Source organism: Coregonus clupeaformis, chromosome 24, assembly GCF_020615455.1.
Source record: "Coregonus clupeaformis isolate EN_2021a chromosome 24, ASM2061545v1, whole genome shotgun sequence".
Taxonomy (NCBI): domain Eukaryota; kingdom Metazoa; phylum Chordata; class Actinopteri; order Salmoniformes; family Salmonidae; genus Coregonus; species Coregonus clupeaformis.
Genome location: NC_059215.1, coordinates 13386844 through 13405724, shown reverse-complemented (window position 1 = coordinate 13405724; position 18881 = coordinate 13386844). Strand labels below are relative to the sequence as shown.

Genomic DNA, 18881 nt, shown 5'->3' with positions numbered 1-18881 from the left:
CAAATTGGTGAAGTGAAATGAAAAAAATAACTTGCTTCAAAGAATTCAAAAAATTTTATAATAGAAAAATTGTGCGTGCATATGTATTCACCCCCTTTGCTATGAAGCCCTAAATAAGATCTGGTGCAACCAATTACCTTCAGAAGTCACATAATTAGTTCAATAAAGTCCACCTGTTTGCAATCTGTGTCACATGATCTGTCAGATGATCTCAGTATATATACACCTATTCTGAAAGGCCCCAGAGTCTGCAACACCACTAAGCAAGGGGCACCACCAAGCAAGCGGCACCATGAAGACCAAGGAGCTCTCCAAACAGGTCAGGGACAAAGTTGTGGAGAAGCACAGATATGGGTTGGGTTATACATTTTTTTGAGTATCTGTCCATAGGACCTTTTTAAGCCGTACACTCCACAGAGCTGGGCTTTACGGAAGAGTGGCCAGAAAAAAGCCATTGCTTAAAGAAAAAAAATAAGCAAACATGTTTGGTGTTCGCCGAAAGCCATGTGGGAGACTCCCCAAACATATGGAAGAAGGTACTCTGGTCAGATGAGACTAACATTTTACTTTTTGGCCATCAAGGAGAACGCTATGTCTGGCGCAAACCCAACACCTCTCATCACCCCGAGAACACCATCCCCACAGTGAAGCATGGTGGTGGCAGCATCATGCTGTGGGGATGTTTTTCATCGGCAGGGACTGGGAAACTGGTCAGAATTGAAGGAATGATGGATGGCGCTAAATACAGGGAAATCCTTGAGGGAAACCTGTTTCAGTCTCCCAGAGATTTGAGACTGGGACGGAGGTTCACCTTCCAGAAGGAAAATGACCCTAAGCATACTGCTAAAGCAACACTTCGAGTGGTTTAAGGGGAAACATTTAAATGTCTTGGAATGGCCTAGTCAAAGCCCAGACCTCAATCCAATTGAGAATCTGTGGTATGACTTAAAGATTGCTGTACACCAGTGGAACCCATCCAACTTGAAGGAGCTGGGGCAGTTTTGCCTTGAAGAATGGGCAAAAATCCCAGTAGCTAGATGTGCCAAGCTTATAGAGAGTTATCCCAAGAGACTTGCAGCTGTAATTGCTGAAAAAGGTGGCTCTACAAAGTATTGACTTTGGGGGGGTGAATAGTTATGCACGCTCAAGTTTTCTGTTTTTTTGGCTCTTCAAAGTGGTAGCCATGTTGTGTAAATCAAATGATACAAAACCCCCAAAAATCCATTTTAATTCCAGGTTGTAAGGCAACAAAATAGGAAAAATGCTAAGGGGGGTGAATACTTTCGCAAGCCACTGTAGTATTAAAGGAGTCCATTAGAGCTCTTGTCAGATTGCAGTTCACTCGAGGTCAACACCCAATTACATCTAAGCCAAGTCCCCTGATGCGTCAAATGTTTCCAATATATTTATACTTGTTTTCAATGTATCGCGGATGAGGGGATAAACATGTTAAATGGACCAGCTTGTTGGAGTCAACTGCAGTACACAGACAGTTACAGAGTATTATATTTTAATGACTGCACCATGCTTGGTTTATACTGGCATGTATAGTGGTGCAGTTTCCAGATCGAAAACCACGATTTTACACAATTTAGGGTGAAGAATAGAGATGGAGGATGGAGAAAGAAAGAACAGGAAGAAAATAAAAAAGGTCTGGATTGTTCAACTGAAGGGTTTTTCAACTGTTGCTTTTATATGGTTTGTTATTGTCGAAACAGAAGAGAAAGAGAGAACCCTGGTGATGTTCTTTTTCATATTCCCCTCCCACTTTTAGAATGGATTCCATTCTGCCAACATTAGAATAATCTATTCATAACTTAGTTGAAAATGGTGTCTATCCTTTTTCTGTGCATACATAGCTGGATCTGCCCCATAAAACTGTCTGTTTTCCTCACTCTGTGTCTGTTGTGTTGTCTCTGGCAGGTACCACGCGGCAGCCCAGAGAGGGGGAGGTTCCTGGAGTGGACTATAACTTCATCAGTGTGGTTGAGTTCCGCGTGCTGGAGGAGAGTGGCCTGCTGCTGGAGAGTGGAACCTACGACGGTTGGTCTGAGGGTCTGGGGAAGCTGGACATTACAACACCCAGCAACACTATTCCCCACGACTTATGCATTGTTTGTTTGCTGATGTATAGTACCTGCTGAGCTGTCACTATCATCCAGGTCATTAGATAAACTCAATATAAAGATGGCATTCATGCATTGTAAATGTGAAAGGAAGTAAGCCTAGCTTCCCAAGAGCTTAATCCGGAGCAACATAGCATAGTCCCACTTAGCATTCAAAGTAGGTTGATGATTTCTAAGAAGCCAGCCATCAGTATTGTGACACAGAACCCTGGAGGCTTGGACCCTCAGCCAGTCAGATCCAGACTGCACCAGTACGCAGGATAAATAATACATCCACACAGTGAGGCCATATAGTAGGCTGATCTACATCTGGCTGCTTCAACGCTATCTCAGGATGTTAGTTATTAATGTAGGCCCTTTTGACCTCTGAGTAATCTCCACCGGACAACTGAGGCATAGACACAAACACACACACACACATGCACACACACACACACACACACACACACACACACACACACACACACACACACACACACCAACACACGTGCACACACAAACAAATGTTCCCTCTCTCCCTCTTTCCCTCTCTCTCTCTCTCTCTCTCTCTCTCATGCTCATGAGATTTAGTTTTTGTTCACAAGGGAATGTGTAACGTTTAGTCAATGATCTCCCTGTGAGTCAATTTGTGACTTAGCCTGGTTTATTACCGGCAGCTCCATTCCTTTGGTCTGAGAGGAAGTCTATGCCAGGCTGGATGTACAGTATCAGCCTTAAGTTTGGACACATCTACTCATTCAAGGGTTTTTCTTTATTTTTTTACTATGTTCTACATTGTAGAACAATAGTGAAGACATCAAAACTATGAAATAACACACATGGAATCATGTAGTAACCAAAAAAGTGTTAAACAAATCAAAATATATTTTACATTTGAGATTCTTTGCACACTCTTGGCATTCTCTCAACCAGCTTCACCTGGAATGCTTTTCCAACAGTCTTGAAGGAGTTCCCACATATGCTGAGCACTTGTTGGCTGCTTTTCCTTCACTCTGCCACCCGACTCATCCCAAACCATCTCAATTTGGTTGAGGTCGGGGGATTGTGGAGGCCAGGTCATCTGATGCAGCACTCCATCACTCTCCTTCTTGGTAAAATAGCACTTACACAGCCTGGAGGTGTGTTGAAAATCAAATGATAGTCCCACTAAGCCCAAACCAGATGGGATAGCGTATCGCTGCAGAATGCTGTGGTAGCCATGCTGGTTAAGTGTGCCTTGAATTCTAAATCAATCACAGACAGTGTCACCAGCAAAGCACCCCCACACCATAACACCTCCTCCTCCATGCTTTACGGTGGGAAATACACATGCTGAGATCATCCGTTCACCCACACCGCGTCTCACAAAGACATGGCGGCTGGAACCAAAAATCTCCAATTTGGACTCCAGACCAAAGGACAAATTTCCACTGGTCTAATGTCCATTGCTCGTGTTTCTTGGCCCAAGCAGGTCTCTTGTTCTTATTGGTGTCCTTTAGTAGTGGTTTCCTTGCAGCAATTTGACCATGAAGGCCTGATTCACACAGTCCCCTCTGAACAGTTGATGTTGAGATGTGTCTTTGAGTTGAACTCTGTGAAGCATTTATTTGGGCTGCAATTTCTGAGGCTGTTAACTCTAATTAACTTATCCTCTGCAGCAGAGGTAACTCTGGGTCTTCCATTCCTGTGGCGGTTCTTATGAGAGCCAGTTTCGTCATAATGCTTGATGGTTTTTGCAACTGCACTTGAAGAAACTTTCAAAGTTCTTGATATTCTCCGTATTGACTGACCTTCATGTCTTAAAGTAATGATGGACTGTCGTTTCTCTTTGCTTGTTTGAGCTGTTCTTGCCATAATATGGACTTGGTCTTTTACCAAATAGGGCTCTCTTCTGTATACCCCCCCTACCTTGTCACAAGAGAATTCCACAAATTAACTTTTAAGAAGGCACACCTGTTAATTTAAACGTATTCCAGGTGACTACCTCATGAAGCTGGTTGAGAGAATGCCAAGAGTGTGCAAAGCTGTCATCAAGGCAAAGGGTGGCTATTTGAAGAATCTCAAATATAGAATATATTTTGATTTGTTTAACACTTTTTTGGTTTCTACATGATTCCATATGTATTATTTCATAGTTTTGATGTCTTTACTATTATTCTACAATGTAGAAAATAGTAAAAATAAAGAAAAACCCTTGAATGAGTAGGTATGTCCAAACTTTTGACTGGTAGTGTATGTGTGGATGGTTTGCTTTTCCCATCGACCAAGCCGTCAGTGGGACTAATCTCTGTGATCACTGGACAGCCAGGCAGGGCCTGATTACCTGTGGCTGTGGAGGTGATCTGTCAGGGAGTGACTAGGTCCAGGGTTACAGCTCTATGTGAACCATTCTCTGTCTGTATTACTGACTCTGGCCTTGACTGTTGGCCCTTGGTTGAAAGGAGGTTTGTGGTCAATGTTTTGGATAGACACAGGTCTTTCGCTCTCTTTCTCTCCCTCCCTCCCTCTCAGGCAGTGCTCAGCTGCAGAGTAGCTAACTCAAACTTAGGGAGGAAAGCGCCAACAAAGGTTAGAGCTGTTTTATTTTTCAGAAGGCACAGAGAGGCTGATAGGCTATCAGTAGCACTTCTTGCAGTTGAGAGTTGTGCCTTGACTCAAGAGCAGTGTACGTGAGAGTCTATACACCAGGGTTCATAACTTGTCTTCCTCCTCACTCTCTTCCGCTCAGTATGGACACCAGCCACAGGCCAGCCAGGGCAACATGAATGATGAATTATAGAAGAGAGAATTGGCGATAAACAAAGCAATGATAGAAAAAATACTGTGATAAATATAATGGGTTTGTTTATGGAAGCTGTAGGCCTGACTCAGTGAGGAACTGATAGAGGAGCCATGCCTGTGATGCGGTGCTGTTTGCAGCGATGATGCTGTATTGTAGAGAGCACAGAGCAGCAGATTATAGAGCACATCTAATAGGTCTATGAAGAGCTCCAGTAAAACAGTTGAGTGGAGTATTACTGAAGAGAAGACCAGCCAGGGCAATGGGCCAGCTCACAGTACTGGGGAGGGAGGGAGAGGGTAAAGGTGCTGCGCTGGCAAGACAGGACAATCCCAGGGAGAAGGATTAAGAAATGCTTGAATGCTGAGAAATGTCAGAGTATAGTATATGGTAGATTTTCTGTGTTTCACTGTGGTTCTGAAAGGACAGACACATATTGGACAAAAGTATACAGACTCACTCAATGCAGTTAAAGAGAATCCCCTTTATCCCTACATGCAGCCATATTCTAATCTAGATTGTGGCTGTGCATTGGCTAAAGCGGGTACTTGGGGAAGTGCTTATTAGATGCAGTAAGTCTGGCCTTTAACACTGAAACCTCCGAGCTGGGAGCTGCTGAAGTCTACATTTACATTTTAGTCATTTAGCAGACGCTCTTATCCAGAGCGACTTACAGTTAGTGAGTGCATACATTTTTATACTGGCCCCTGTGGGAAACGAACCCACAACCCTGGCGTTGCAAGCGCCATGCTCTACCAACTGAGCTACAGGGGACTAGTAGAGACATCTATTAACACTGCCTCACACTGGCTCACCCTCACAGCAGAGGAATGTGGAGTTGAAAAGGGTGGCTATGGAGTCATGGGAATCGATGCCAAGTAGACACCCAGCTCTCTGCCAGCTCTGTGCCAGCAGCGGAAGGAAGCCTGTCTACTCTGGAGAAGCCTATCTACCCTGCTAGCCTGGCCTGGCTGCCTCGGGCACTTTGCCGGGCAGCCTGTGAAAGCTGGGCATGCTGCTGGGCAAGGCACTACCCAGGAGAGAGAGAGGGGGCTCATCCTCCATGATTAATGAGTGTCTGTGGGCCTTGGCTGGCTAGTTAAGAGGCAGAGAGAGAGAGAGGGGAAGAGAGAGAAAGAGATAGGGAGAGAAAGAAAGAAAGAAAGAGAGGTGGAAAATGAGTGTGTTAGAGCAGAGAGAGAAAAGACTTAGACAGTGTTCCAGGGATGCGTGCATAATAGCTGTGTCCCCTAGTGTGCTACCGTTATGCATTCACCACAGAGAGTGATGGAGAGAGGAACGCTTTTTAGCACACAGGCCATGAGAGGAACAGTGAAATTGAGAGAAAAGGAGTGAGAGCTCAGACAGGCACTGCTATCCCTGTTTTGTAGGCTGCTGCCTGTACGCTGTACTGCCGTCCTACTGAGGTTCTCACAGGTTGGGGACAGGATGCCTACTCTATACAGATTGCATGACTTCTCCATCTCTAACAGAACAGTAATATTACCATCACATCCATGGCCCTGGCCCTGCTGCATATTTAAGCCCCGGATCCCCCTGGGACTGGACTGTACCCACACAGCCTGGTCATGGATAAAGAATGAGGGGAATTTGTAAGTCGCTCTGGATAAGAGCGTCTGCTAAATGACTTAAATGTAAATGGGAAGGTTAAAAAGTAATGTCTTCCTCCGCCCTCTCCCTCCCGCACACAGCACAGCAGCAACCACCAGTTCCTGGATGTAAATAGAACAGTGCATGTGACTAGCTGAATAGTGCACTATGTGAAAGCTGATTTGACTGACTGTAGTATATAGTCTCTGTAGTCCTGGGTCCATGATGATGAGGTTGACTATACTGGTGTTGCATAGTATACCGAAACTTCTGTACTTTTTCGATACTAGAACATGAAAAATGGTTCGGTACTAGAAGTTTTGTTATTTTCTGTACTTCTGTCAAATGTGTCTTGCGTCATATATGGATTGAGAGGATCGAGTCTGTCTAGTATTTTGTCTGAATATTCTGATGGGGCAGTATTAAGCTAACCAGGCTACTTGCGTTTGCACATGCAGCTGACACAGCGCGAGCCACTTTTGAGAAACAAGCGAGAGGAGAGAGAAAATGCTGACAGCATGGCTTCTTCTAAAACATCATACCTCCACACCCGCAGATGTTGACAAAACTGGCTGCAGAAGCGACCTATGGGAATATTTTGATTACAGAGCAGATGAGGGCCAGCCCACCGAAACAACAAAGCAGTGCAGTGTGGGAAGTTTAGTTCCAAAACGACATAAAAAAATAAATGACACATGACATTTGCATTGTAACGTTGTCGTTATTCTACTAAATTTGAATTATTTTTGAGTGACAATGACATGAACATATATTCAGCATGACATTCATGTGAGCATCATAATATCATTACGCAACCCAAAAGTAATGTGAAATGCACTCATAACTTGACAGCAATATATTTAGCAATATGCTATCATGGATCCTTGGGATGTCCCTAACCTTAACCCTTACCTTAACCATTTTAAATGTCAACTTCAATGGGGTAACGTCATAGTTGGGACTTCCCAAGGATACCGGATAGCAATGACCATATATTTAGACTACTTCGCGGTTGTCTGGGCTTGCTAGCAGTAGCCACTAGCCAGCCAGCAGCCCTGGGCGGCGCATTGCACCCTGGGAAGTGAAATACACTCTGGGAATCATAGTATGCTGTGTAAAGTCCATTGCATTTATATGGTGTCACTGTACATGCCATATCTGCCATACCAACCCTGACTTTTGACCATACTGTGCTGCTGTGGTGTATGGATGAGGCTGACTGTAGGTAGAACCCTGACTGTGCTGTGGAGTATGGATGAGGTTGACTGTAGGTAGAACCCTGACTGTGCTGTGGAGTATGGATGAGGTTGACTGTAGGTAGAACCCTGACTGTGCTGTGGAGTATGGATGAGGTTGACTGTAGGTAGAACCCTGACTGTGCTGTGGAGTACTATATGGCTGAAATGTAAAAGTGTGTTAGACCATGATGAAAGATAAGGAGCCAAAGTGTCTGCATCCTCCCAGCATGCAGCTGTGCTCCCATATCAACAGGTGTTTTGTTAGCTTGTTGTTGCCATTATGGTCATGGGAGACACCTTCAGAAAGTATCAAATCAAATCAAATCAATTTTTATTGGCCACATGCGCCGAATACAACAGGTGCAGACATTACAGTGAAATGCTTACTTACAGCCCTTAAAACAACAACAAAAGTGTTGAGAAAAAGCCATGATTAGCTGTTCAGGAGTCTTATGGCTTGGGGGTAGAAGCTGTTAAGAAGCCTTTTGGACCTAGACTTGGCACTCCGGTACCGCTTGCCGTGCGGTAGCAGAGAGAACAGTCTATGACTAGGGTGGCTGGAGTCTTTGACAATTTTGAGGGCCTTCCTCTGACACCGCCTGGTATAGAGGTCCTGGATGGCAGGAAGCTTGGCCCCTCTGTAGTGCCTTGCGGTCGGAGGCCGAGCAGTTGCCATACCAGGTGGTGATGCAACCAGTCAGGATGCTCTCGATGGTGCAGCTGTATAATCTTTTGAGGATCTGAGGACCCATGCCAAATCTTTTCAGTCTCCTGAGGGGGAATAGGCTTTTTCGTGCCCTCTTCACGACTGTCTTGGTGTGTTTGGACCATGATAGTTCGTTGGTGATGTGGACACCAAGGAACTTGAAGCTCTCAACCTGTTCCACTACAGCCCCGTCGATGAGAATGGGGGCGTGCTCAGTCCTCTTTTTTTTCCTGTAGTCCACAATCATCTCCTTTGTCTTGATCACGTTGAGGGAGAGGTTGTTATCCTGGCACCACACGGCCAGGTCTCTGACCTCCTCCCTATAGGCTGTCTCATCGTTGTCGGTGATCAGGCCTACCACTGTTATGTCATCGGCAAACTTAATGATTGTGTTGGAGTCGTGCCTGGCCATGCAGTCATGGGTGAACAGGGAGTACAGGAGGGGACTGAGCACGCACCCCTGAGGGGCCCCCGTGTTGAGGATCAGTGTGGCAGAAGTGTTGTTACCTACCCTTACCACCTGTGGGCGGCCCGTCAGGAAGTCCAGGATCCAGTTGCAGAGGGAGGTGTTTAGTCCCAGGATCCTTAGCTTAGTGATGAGCTTTGAAGGCACTATGGTGTTGAATGCTGAGCTGTAGTCAATGAATAGGATTCTCACGTAGGTGTTCCTCTTGTCCAGGTGGAAAAGGGCAGTGTGGAGCGCAATAGAGGTTGCACTCCACACTGCCTTGACCTTTTCCACATTTTGTTGTTACAGCCTGGATTTAAAACGGGTTAAAATGAGATTTTGTGTCACTTGCCTACACACAATACCCCATAATGTCAAAGTGGAATTATGTTTTTAGAAATGTTTACAAATTAATAAAAAATGAAAAGCTGAAATGTCAACCCCTTTGTTATGGCAAGGCTACATTTGCTTAACAAGTCACATAAATTGCATGGACTCTGTGTGCAATAATAGTGTTTAACATGATTTTTGAATGACTACCTCATCTCTGTACCCGACATATACAATTATCTGTAAGGTCCCTCAGTCGAGCAGTGAATTTCAAACACAGATTTAACTACAAAGACCAGGAAGGTTTTCTAATGCCTAGCAAAGAAAGGCACAAATTGGCATAGCCGCAAGAAGTAGAGGTGCTGAGGGTGCTGCAGCAACCCCTGAAAAGTCAGAATATATCAATTTACAGTGAGGGGAAAAAAGTATTTGATCCCCTGCTGATTTTGTACATTTGCCCACTGACAAAGACATGATCAGTCTATAATTTTAATGGTAGGTTTATTTGAACAGTGAGACAGAATAACAACAAAAAAATCCAGAAAAACGCATGTCAAAAATGTTATGAATTGATTTACATTTTAATGAGGGAAATAAGTATTTGACCCCTCTGCAAAACATGACTTAGTACTTGGTGGCAAAACCCTTGTTGGCAATCACAGAGGTCAGATGTTTCTTGTAGTTGGCCACCAGGTTTGCACACATCTCAGGAGGGATTAAGGTTTCGAGGCTGACGTTTGGCAACTCAAACCTTCAGCTCCCTCCACAGATTTTCTATGGGATTAAGGTCTGGACTGGCACTCCAGGACCTTAATGTGCTTCTTCTTGAGCCACTCGTTTGTTGACTGGCCGTGTGTTTTGGGTCATTGTCATGCTGGAATACCCATCCACGACCCATTTTCAATGCCCTGGCTGAGGGAAGGAGGTTCTCACCCAAGATGTGACGGTACATGGCCCCGTCCATCGTCCCTTTGATGCAGTGAAGTTGTCCTGTCCCCTTAGCAGAAAAACACCCACAAAGCATAATGTTTCCACCTCCATGTTTGACGGTGGGGATGGTGTTCTTGGGGTCATAGGCAGCATTCCTCCTTCTCCAAACACGGCGAGTTGAGTTGATGCCAAAGAGCTCGATTTTGGTCTCATCTGACCACAACACTTTCACCCAGTTCTCCTCTGAATCATTCAGATGTTCATTGGCAAACTTCAGATGGGCCTGTATATGTGCTTTCTTGAGCAGGGGGACCTTGCGGGCACTGCAGGATTTCAGTCCTTCACGGCGTAGTGTGTTACCAATTGTTTTCTCGGTGACTATGGTCCAAGCTGCCTTGAGATCATTGACAAGATCCTCCCGTGTAGTTCTGGGCTGATTCCTCACCATTCTCATGATCATTGCAACTCCACGAGGTGAGATCTTGCATGGAGCCCCAGGCCAAGGGAGATTGACAGTTATTTTGTGTTTCTTCCATTTACGAATAATCACACCAACTGTTGTCACCTTCTCACCAAGCTGCTTGGCGATGGTCTTGTAGCCCAATCCAGCCTTGTGTAGGTCTACAATCTTGTCCCTGACATCCTTGGAGAGCTCTTTGGTCTTGGCCATGGTAGAGAGTTTGGAATCTGATTGATTGATTGCTTCTGTGGAGTGTGCTCCTAATCTCAGCTCGTTACCTGTATAAAAGACACCTGGGAGCCAGAAATCTTTCTGATTGAGAGGGGGTCAAATACTTATTTCCCTCATTAAAATGCAAATCAATTTATAACATTTTTGACGTGCGTTTTTCTGGATTTTTTTGGTTGTTATTCTGTCTCTCACTGTTCAAATAAATCTACCATTAAAATTATAGACTGATCATTTCTTTGTCAGTGGGCAAACTTACAAAATCAGCAGGGGATCAAATACTTTTTTCCCTCACTGTATATATTTTCTTTAAATAAATAATACACCCAATCACTACAAAGATACAGGCGTCCTTCCTAACTCAGTTGCTGGAGAGGAAGGAAACCGCTCAGGGATTTCACCATGAGGCCTATGGTAACTTTAAAACAGTTACATTGTTTAATGGCTGTGATAGGACAGAACTGAGAATGGATCAACAACATTGTAGTTACTCCACAATACTAACCTAATTGACAGAGTGAAAAGAAGGAAGCCTGTACAGAAAAAATATATTTCAAAACATGCATCCTGTTTGCAATAAGGCGCTAAAGTAAAGCTGTGACTATGGAGTTTTTTTGGATAAAAATAAACGGAATAGAGCTAAGCACAGGCAAAATCCTAGAGGAAAACCTGGTTCAGTCTGCTTTCCAACAGACACCTTTCAGCAGGACAGTAACCTTAAACACAAGGCCAAATATACACTGGGGTTGCTTACCAAGATGACATTGAATGTTCCTGAGTGGCCTAGTTACAGACTTTACTTAAATCGGCTTGAACATCTATGGCTGTCTAGCAATGATCAACAACCAACTTGACAGAGCTTGAAGAATTTTAATAAGAATAATGTGCAAATATTGTACCATCCAGGTGTGCAAAGCTCTTAGCCTACACGTCAACAGGCAGAAAAAGTTAGACTACCTACAGAGGCAAAAAGGACAATGTCGGAGTTCAATACTAGAAAAGCTGCGATATAGAGAGTTGAAAAGTAATATTTGGGAAAGACTTGGTGAAGGGGTGAAAAAGGATGTTATCAAATCAAAATAAAATAAAATAAAATAATTGTATTTGTCACATGCGCCGAATACAAATGCTTACTTACAAGCCCTTAACCAACAATGCAGTTTTAAGAAAAAAGAGTTAAGAAAATATTTACTAAATAAACTAAAGTAAAAAAAATTGATATATATATATATATATATATATATAAAGGAGTACCGGTACCAAGTCAATGTGCAGGTTAGTCGAGTGTTATGTGTGTTGATTGTGATGCACTGTACAAATTCAACACTCACAATATGGGGACTTCAAATAGGCCTATGGCCAAGGCAGCAGCTACTCTTCCTGGGGTCCAAACACATTAAGGCACTTACATTACATATAAAACAAAAGGTAAAACAGTACATCATATACAGTTGAAGTCGGAAGTTTACATACACCTTAGCCAAATACATTTAAACTCAGTTTTTCACAATTCCTGACATTTTATCCTGGTAAAAAATTCCCTTTCTTACGTCAGTTAGGATCACCACTTTATTTTAAGAATGTGAAATGTCAGATTAATAGTAGAGAGAATTATTTATTTCAGCTTTTATTTATTTCATCACATTCCCAGTGGGTAAGAAGTTTACATACACTCAATTAGTATTTGGTAGCATTGCCTTTAAATTGTTTAACTTGGGTCAAACGTTTTGGGTAGCCTTCCACAAGCTTCCCACAATAAGTCGTGTGAATTTTGGCCCATTCCTCCTGACAGAGCTGGTTAAACTGAGTCAGTTTTGTAGGCCTCCTTGCTCGCACATGCCTTTTCAGTTCTGCCCACACATTTTCTATAGGATTGAGGTCAGGGCTTTGTGATGGCCACTCCAATACCTTGACTTTGTTGTCCTTAAGCTATTTTGCCACAAATTTGGAAGTATGCTTGGGGTCATTGTCCATTTGGAACACCCATTTGCGACCAAGCTTTAACTTCCTGACTGATGTCTTGAGATGTTGCTTCAATATATCCACATAATTTTCCTTCCTCATGATGCCATCTATTTTGTGAAGTGCACCAGTCCCTCCTGCAGCATAGCACCCCCACAGCATGATGCTGCCACCCCCGTGCTTCACGGTTGGGATGGTGTTCTTCGGCTTGCAAGCCGCAACCTTTTTCTTCCAAACATAACGATGGACATTATGGCCCAAACAGTTCTATTTTTGTTTCATCAGACCAGAGGACATTTCTCCAAAAAGTACGATCTTTGTCCCCATGTGCAGTTGCAAACCGTAGTCTGGCTTTTTTATGGAGGTTTTGGAGCAGTGGCTTCTTCCTTGCTGAGCGGCCTTTCAGATTATGTCGATATAGGACTCGTTTTACTGTGGATATAGACACTTTTGTACCTGTTTCCTCCAACATCTTCACAAGGTCCTTTGCTGTTGTTCTGGGATTGATTTGCACTTTTCGCACCAACGTACGTTCATCTAGGAGACAGAACGCGTCTCCTTCCTGAGCGGTATGAAGGCTGCGTGGTCCCATGGTGTTTATACTTGCGTACTATTGTTTGTACAGATGAACGTGGTACCTTCAGGCGTTTGGAAATTGCTCCCAAGGATGAACCAGACTTGTGGAGGTCTACACATTTTTTTCTGAGGTCTTGGCTGATTTCTTTTGATTTTCCCATGACGTCAAGCAAAGAGGCACTGAGTTTGAATGTAGGCCTTGAAATACATCCACAGGTACACCTCCAATTTACTCAAATGATGTCAATTAGCCTATCAGAAGCTTCTAAAGCCATGACATCATTTTCTAGAATGTTCCAAGCTGTTTAAAGGCATAGTCAACTTAGTGTATGTAAACTTTTGAACCACTGGAATTGTAATACAGTGAATTATAAGTGAAATACTCGGTCTGTAAACAATTGTTGGAAAAATTACTTGTGTCATGCACAAAGTAGATGTCGCAACCGACTTGCCAAAACCATCGTTTGTTAACAAGAAATGTGTGGAGTGGCTGAAAAACTAGTTTTAATAACTCCAACCTAAGTGTATGTAAACTTCCGACTTCAACTGTAACATTATTACACCACTGCATATCTACAATACAAAATGTATAATATCACCATACAACAATATTACAATGTACGTGTGTTAGCGCTTATGTGTGTATGCGTGGCTGTACGTTTGTGTGATCTCCAGTGGCACAGCTAGCACTGCGATGCAGTGCCTTAGACCACTGCGCCACTCGGGAGTCGATGAAGTCAATCTCTCTTCCACTTTGAGCCATGACAGATTGACATGCATATCATTAATGTTAGCTCCCCGTGTACTTTTAAGGGCCAGCCGTGCTGCCCTGTTCTGAGCCAATTGTAATTTTCCTAAGTCCCTCTTTGTGGCACCTGACTACAATACTGAACAGTAGTCCAGGTGCGACAAAACTAGGGCCTTTAGGACCTGCCTTGTTGATGGTGTTGTTAAGAAGGCAGAGCAGCTCTTTATTATGGACAGACTTCTCCCCATCTTAGCTACTGTTGTATCAATATGTTTTGAGCATGACAGTTTACATTCCAGGGTTACTCCAAGCCTTTTAGTCACCTCAATTTGCTCAATTTCCACATTATTCATTACAAGACTCAGTTGAGGTTTAGGGTTTAGTGAATGATTTGTCCCAAATACAATGCTTTTAGTATTTAGGACTAACTTATTCCTTGCCACCCATTCTGAAACTAACTGCAGCTCTTTGTTAAGTGTTGCAGTCATTTCAGTCGCTGTGGTAGCTGACGTGTATAGTGTTGAGTCATCCATATACATAGACACACTGGCTTTACCCAAATCGCCGACCAATCAGCTTGTTACCAACCCTTAGTAAACGTAATAATAAAATGGTGTTTGACCAGATACAATGCTATTTTACAGTAAACAAAATGACAACAGACTTTCAGCATGCTTATAGGGAAGGACATTCAACAAGCACAGCACATAAAAAACAGCCCCCACAATCTGTTTATCATCAATTTCTCTCAGCCAATCATCAGTCATTTGTGTATGTGCTGTGCTTGTTGAATGTCCTTCCCTATAAGCATGCTGAAAGTCTGTTGTCATTTTATTATTACGTTTACTAAGGGTTGGTAACAAGCTGATTGGTCGGCTATTTGAGCCAGTAAAGGGGGCTTTACTATTCTTGGGTAGCGGAATGACTTTTGCTTCCCTCCAGGCCTGAGGGCACACACTTTCTAGTAGGCTTAAATTGAAGATATGGCAAGTAGGAGTGTGTCACGACCGTCTATGAAGTAGGACCAAAGCGCAGCGTTGGTAGCGAACATATTGACTTTAATGCAATACACGAGAATACAAAACAAAACACGATCATGAAGTCCTCAGTGACAACGACTGAACATAGAACAAAAACCCACCCCCAAGGTGAACAATGACAGTTTAAATATGGCTCCCAATCAGAGATAACGAGCCGACAGCTGACACTCGTTACCACTGATTGGGAGTCACTGGACCAAACAATGAAACCACCAATAACAACCCAACTAATCCCCAAACACAACAAAAATGAACACACCCTGGCTCAATAATACAAAGTCCCGGAGCCAGAGCGTGACAGAGTGGCAATATCATTCACTATTATCCTCAGTAATTTCCCATCCAGGTTGTCAGACCCCAGTGGCTTGTCAATGTTGATAGACAACAATAATCTTTTCACCTCTTCCACACTCACTTTACAGAATTCAAAAGTACAATGCTTGTCTTTCATAATTTGGTCAGATATACTTGGATGTGTAGTGTCAGTGTTTGTTGCTGGCATGTCATGCCTAAGTTTGCTAATCTTGCCAATGAAAAAATCATTAAAGTAGTTGGCAATATCAGTGGGTTTTGTGATGAATGAGCCATCTGATTCAATGAATGATGGAGCTGAGTTTACCTTTTTGCCCGAAAGGTGCTCCAAAGCTTTTTACTATCATTCTTTATATTATTTATGTTTGTTTCATAGTATAGTACATTTTTATTTCGTTTAGTCACATGTTTTCTCAATTTGCAGTATGTTTGCCAATTGGTTGTGCTGCCAGACTTATTTGCCATCTATTTTGCCTCATCCCTCTCAACCATACAATTTTTAAATTCCTCATCAATCCAAGGGAATTTAACAGTTTTTACAGTCATTTTGTTAATGGGTGCATGCTTATTAGTAACTGGAATAAGCAATTTCATAAATGTGTCAAGTGCAGCGTCTGGTTGCTCCTCATTACACACCATGGACCAGCGAATATTATTTACATCATCAACATAAGAATCACTATTAAACTTATTGTATGACCTCTTATATACTATAATAGGCCTAGCCTTTGGAACTTTGGTTTTCCTAGATATGGCTACTATATTGTGATATCTACATCCTATGGATTTGCATACTGCTTTAAAGCAAATGTCTGCAGCATTAGTAAAGATGTGATCAATACATGTTGAGGATTTCATTCCTGTACTGTTTGTAACTACCCTGGTATGTTGACTGATAACCTGAACCGGGTCGCAGGCACTGGTTACAGTTTGACGTTTTTTCTGGAGTGAGCCACTTAATCAAAGCCAGTCAATATTTAAATCACCCAGAAAATATACCTTTCTGTTGATATCGCATACATATCAAGCATTTCTCACACATCCAGATACTGACTGTTAGCACTTGGTGGTCTATAGCAGCTTCCCACAAGAATGGGCTTTAGGTGAGGCAGATTAACCTGTAGCCATATTACTTCAACAGTATTTAACATGAGATCCTCTCTAAGCTTTACAGGAATGTGGTTCTGAATATAGACCGCACTACCGCCCCCATTGGCATTTCTGTATTTTCGGTAGATGCTATAACCATGTATTGCTACCACTGTATCATCAAAGGTATTATCTAAGTGAGTTTCAGAGATAGTCAGTCAGAATATGAATGTAATATGTTACAATTCAGATGGGTTCAATGGAAACAGAAATCTGGACACTGACTGTAGGTCTATAACCTCTCACATAGCCTTAATATTAACTCCTGCAGAATTAAGCATTTCTTGCAGTAAGATGATACACCAAATGTAGGCTACATTTTGATTCGGGAAAAATGCTGCACAGAAAATCGTTCCTGTTTTTTTTTTTTTTTGTTATTGCATTTTCTCCCTGGTCCCTAAAAGTAATTTTTTCCGCGAAAGAAGCAGAGATGACAGAGAACTTTACTGACATGAACTAGATTGAAGCATTCATTCTATCGATTTATGTCATTATTCTGGTGAGTAAGGGTTTATTTAGTCTTTTAGGGCAACATATAATGACAGAAGATAAGCTACATGTATCTAAGTATAGAGTTGACTAACAAATAACTTAACAAAATGTCTGAAATTATAAGCAGAAACAGGCTATCTAAATCAGGCAAAAGAATCCTGCACCCCCTGTCAAAAAATCGTTCCGCCGTCTCTGACTGTAGCCTACAGCCCATTTTCTATATTAGCAGGTTAGGGTCGGGTGCGGGCCTCAGATTTTCACTTTATTACATATAGTCGGGAGGTTGCGGATGGGTTATTAGCAGGTGCGGGTGAACAAACAGCTGACCCGCGTACCATTAACACACACACACACACACACACACACCCCTCTCTTCACGCATCCTACAGATTCCCTTCAGATTAATGGTGATGAATACTGTAACAAATCTCTCTCCCCCCCTGTCCTCTCTTCCCCTCTTCCCCTTCCCTCCCTATGTCCTCTCTTCCTCTGTCCCCTCTTCCTCTCCCTTCTTCCTCTCCCCTCTTCCCCTCTTCCTCTTCCCCTCTTCCTCTCTTCCTCTCCCCTCTTCCCCTCTTCCTCTCCCCTCCTTCGGTCCCCTCTTCCTCTCCCCTCTTCCCCTCTTCCTCTCCCCTCTTCCCCTCTTCCTCTCCCATCTTCCCCTCTTCCTCTCTCCTTTTCCCCTCTTCCCCTCTTCCTCTCTTCCTCTCCCCTCCTTCGGTCACCTCTTCCTCTTCCCCTCTTCCTCTCCCCTCTTCCTTTCCCCTCTTCCTCTCTTCCTCTTCCCCTCTTCCTCTTCCTCTCCCCTCCTTTGGTCCCCTCTTCATCTCCCCTCTTCCCCTCTCCCCCTCCCCTCCTTCGGTCCCCTCTTCATCTCCCCTCTTCCCCTCTTCGTCTCCCCTCTTTCCCTCTTCCTCTCTTCCTATCCCCTCCCTCTGTTCCCCTCTTTCTATTCCCCTCTTCCTCTCTCCTCTTCCCCTCTTCCTCTCCCCTCTGTCCCATCTTCCTCTCCCCTCTCCCCTCTTCCCCTCTTCCTCTCCTCCTCTCCCCTCTTCCTCTCTTCCTCTCCCCTCCTCCTGTCCCCTCTTCCTCTCCCCTCTTCCTCTCCCCTCTTCCCATGTTGCTCTCCCCTCTTCCTCTCCCCTCTTCCCCTCTTCCTCTCCCTTTCTTCCTCTTCCTCTCCCCTCTTCCCCTCTTCCTCTCCCCTCTTCCCCTCTTCCTCCTCCCCTCTTCCCCTCTTCCTTTCTTCCTCTCCCCTCTTCCTCTCTTCCTCTTCCCCTCTTCCTCTCCCCTTTTCCCCTCTTCTTCTCCCCTCTTCCCCTCTTCCTCTCTTCCCCTCTTCTTCTCCCCTCTTTCCCTCTTCCTCTCTTCCTCTCCCCTCCTTCGGTCCTCTCTTCCTCTCTGTGTTCTCTAATACACATTAATCAGAGACTAGGAGAGCCGTGTTTATGAGCTATTAATCACACACCACTGGGCCTGAGAGAGGGAGGGGAAGAGGGAGGGAGGGAGGAGAGAGGAGGAGATGTGGGGAGATTAAGAGAGGGAGAGAGAGGTGTGGGGATAGAGAGAGACTAAAGGCCAGAGAGTGATGGGGAGGGAGGGAGATACGGAGAGAGAGGAAGCAAGGGAAGTAGAAGAGCGAGAGGAAGGTGGCTGGGTCGTGTGGTGACAGGTCTGTCTGGGCCGTGTGATGACAGCCCAGCCTAAAACCCCAAACAGCAAGCAATGCAGATGTAGAAGCACGGTGGCTAGGAAAAACTCCCTAGA

At 43.8% G+C, this 18881-nt stretch overlaps 1 protein-coding gene across 1 annotated transcript in view; it reads left to right on the top strand.

Annotated features, from left to right (window-relative positions):
* The window catches only part of LOC121538003 (membrane-associated guanylate kinase, WW and PDZ domain-containing protein 3-like), a 254542-nt gene that overhangs the window by 156112 nt on the left and 79549 nt on the right, over positions 1 to 18881 (top strand). The window contains exon 3 of the mRNA XM_041845725.2: positions 1924 to 2043. Coding sequence (XP_041701659.1) covers positions 1924 to 2043 — 120 coding nt within the window. The remainder of the gene's footprint in view (positions 1 to 1923; positions 2044 to 18881) is intronic.